Consider the following 1468-nt stretch of genomic DNA (forward strand, 5'->3'; position numbering starts at 1 on the left):
AGTTATATGTTTCTTATAAAAATTATTAATATGTTAGAGTAATAGTCTTGTACACAGAAAAGTTTATTAACATTTTACCTGATTTGTGAAATTCTGAACTGGTCAATGTAGTTCTGAATGTATTTTGCGGACTAATTGCTCTTTCATCTGAACTGGTCAATGTAGTTCTCAATGTTTTCTGCGGAGGACTAATTGCTCTTACTGAAGACGTTGAAAAACTAATTCCATTAGATATACGTTTTGAAAAACTGTCAGCTGTTGATGTTGATGGTTGGCAGGAAGTGATCATAGATCTTGATAAATTACTATTTTTTGATGTTATTTTTAATGCAGGAAGAGATGGGATTTTATTGCATAATACCTCTTCATTGTTATCAGATTCTGAAGAATCTGAATAAATTCGAGGTCTTATTCATAGTCCATTATTTTTATTTCAAGATCGTTTTAAGTATAATATCTTAAGATATGTTATTACGATTCTGTGATTGAATTACAACACATTATTATTAAGACGGTCTTCAATATAAAATCGGACTATGAATATGAATATCTAAAATTAAAAATACATTAATTTTTTTAATTCAAAATTATATGTATATATATACACACACACACATATATATATATATATATATATATATATATATATATATATATATAATTTTGAATTAAAACATTAATTTTTATTCTATTTAGGCCCGATATTGTACCAACATTATTTTGGATTTAAGTGCGACTTAAACATGTATCTATCTTTATTTTTCTTTCTAAATTAATAAAAACAGATATATATATATATATATATATATATATATTTAAGTCTCGTTTAAAGCCAAAATAATGTTGATGCAATCAGGCCTTATAGAAACGTAAAAAATACGTTTCTTAAACTATGGTTTTAAAAATGTTTCTGTTGAAACGTTTCTTATTGGTGTTTGACGGTTAAAAAATATTGGATACGTTTAGAAAACGTTTATAAAACGAACCTGTGCTACCTGGGTAGGCTCTTTACAGACTTTTTTTCTTTCTACCTATTTCGAATAATCTCTATCCCAGACAGCACAAAACGTCCTCAGGATTATCCTGAATATGTCCAGGATATCCTAGGATATTTGGAGGCCGTTTCGTTGTTATTAAAAATTTTTTTTATATGCAATATATGTCTATTTTCAGTCACATTAGATATTTTAATTAATTTAAAAATAAAAAAATATAAATATCCTCTGAATATCTTTTGGATGTCGGCTGGACATAATTCGATCCCAAGCAATATACATACACACATTTGAAGACGTTCGAAAACGTCCTCAAGATGTCCTTGTCGTCCCAGGACGTCTTTAGGATATCTTCGGGATGCCTTCTGAATATTTTTTGAATGTTCAAGCTCTGTATTGCTATTTAAAATAAATTGAAATAGGATCTTTTATATAAATTTGAGAATCCGTAATATTTGATAATTTTCATAATA

General features: G+C 27.3%; 1 protein-coding gene across 2 annotated transcripts in view; it reads right to left on the reverse strand.

The window, feature by feature from the left end:
• LOC140673177 (uncharacterized) overlaps positions 1–424 on the reverse strand; it is a 1350-nt gene extending 926 nt beyond the window's left edge. The window contains exon 1 of one of the 2 annotated variants that reach the window (XM_072905900.1): positions 79–424. In XM_072905900.1, coding sequence (XP_072762001.1) covers positions 79–289 — 211 coding nt within the window. In that variant the 5' untranslated portion in view covers positions 290–424. The remainder of the gene's footprint in view (positions 1–78) is intronic. The other variant, XM_072905899.1, reaches the window with a different exon arrangement.
• Between the last annotated feature and the right edge of the window lie 1044 nt (positions 425–1468).

This window comes from Anoplolepis gracilipes, chromosome 14 (assembly GCF_047496725.1).
Source record: "Anoplolepis gracilipes chromosome 14, ASM4749672v1, whole genome shotgun sequence".
NCBI classification, from domain to species: domain Eukaryota; kingdom Metazoa; phylum Arthropoda; class Insecta; order Hymenoptera; family Formicidae; genus Anoplolepis; species Anoplolepis gracilipes.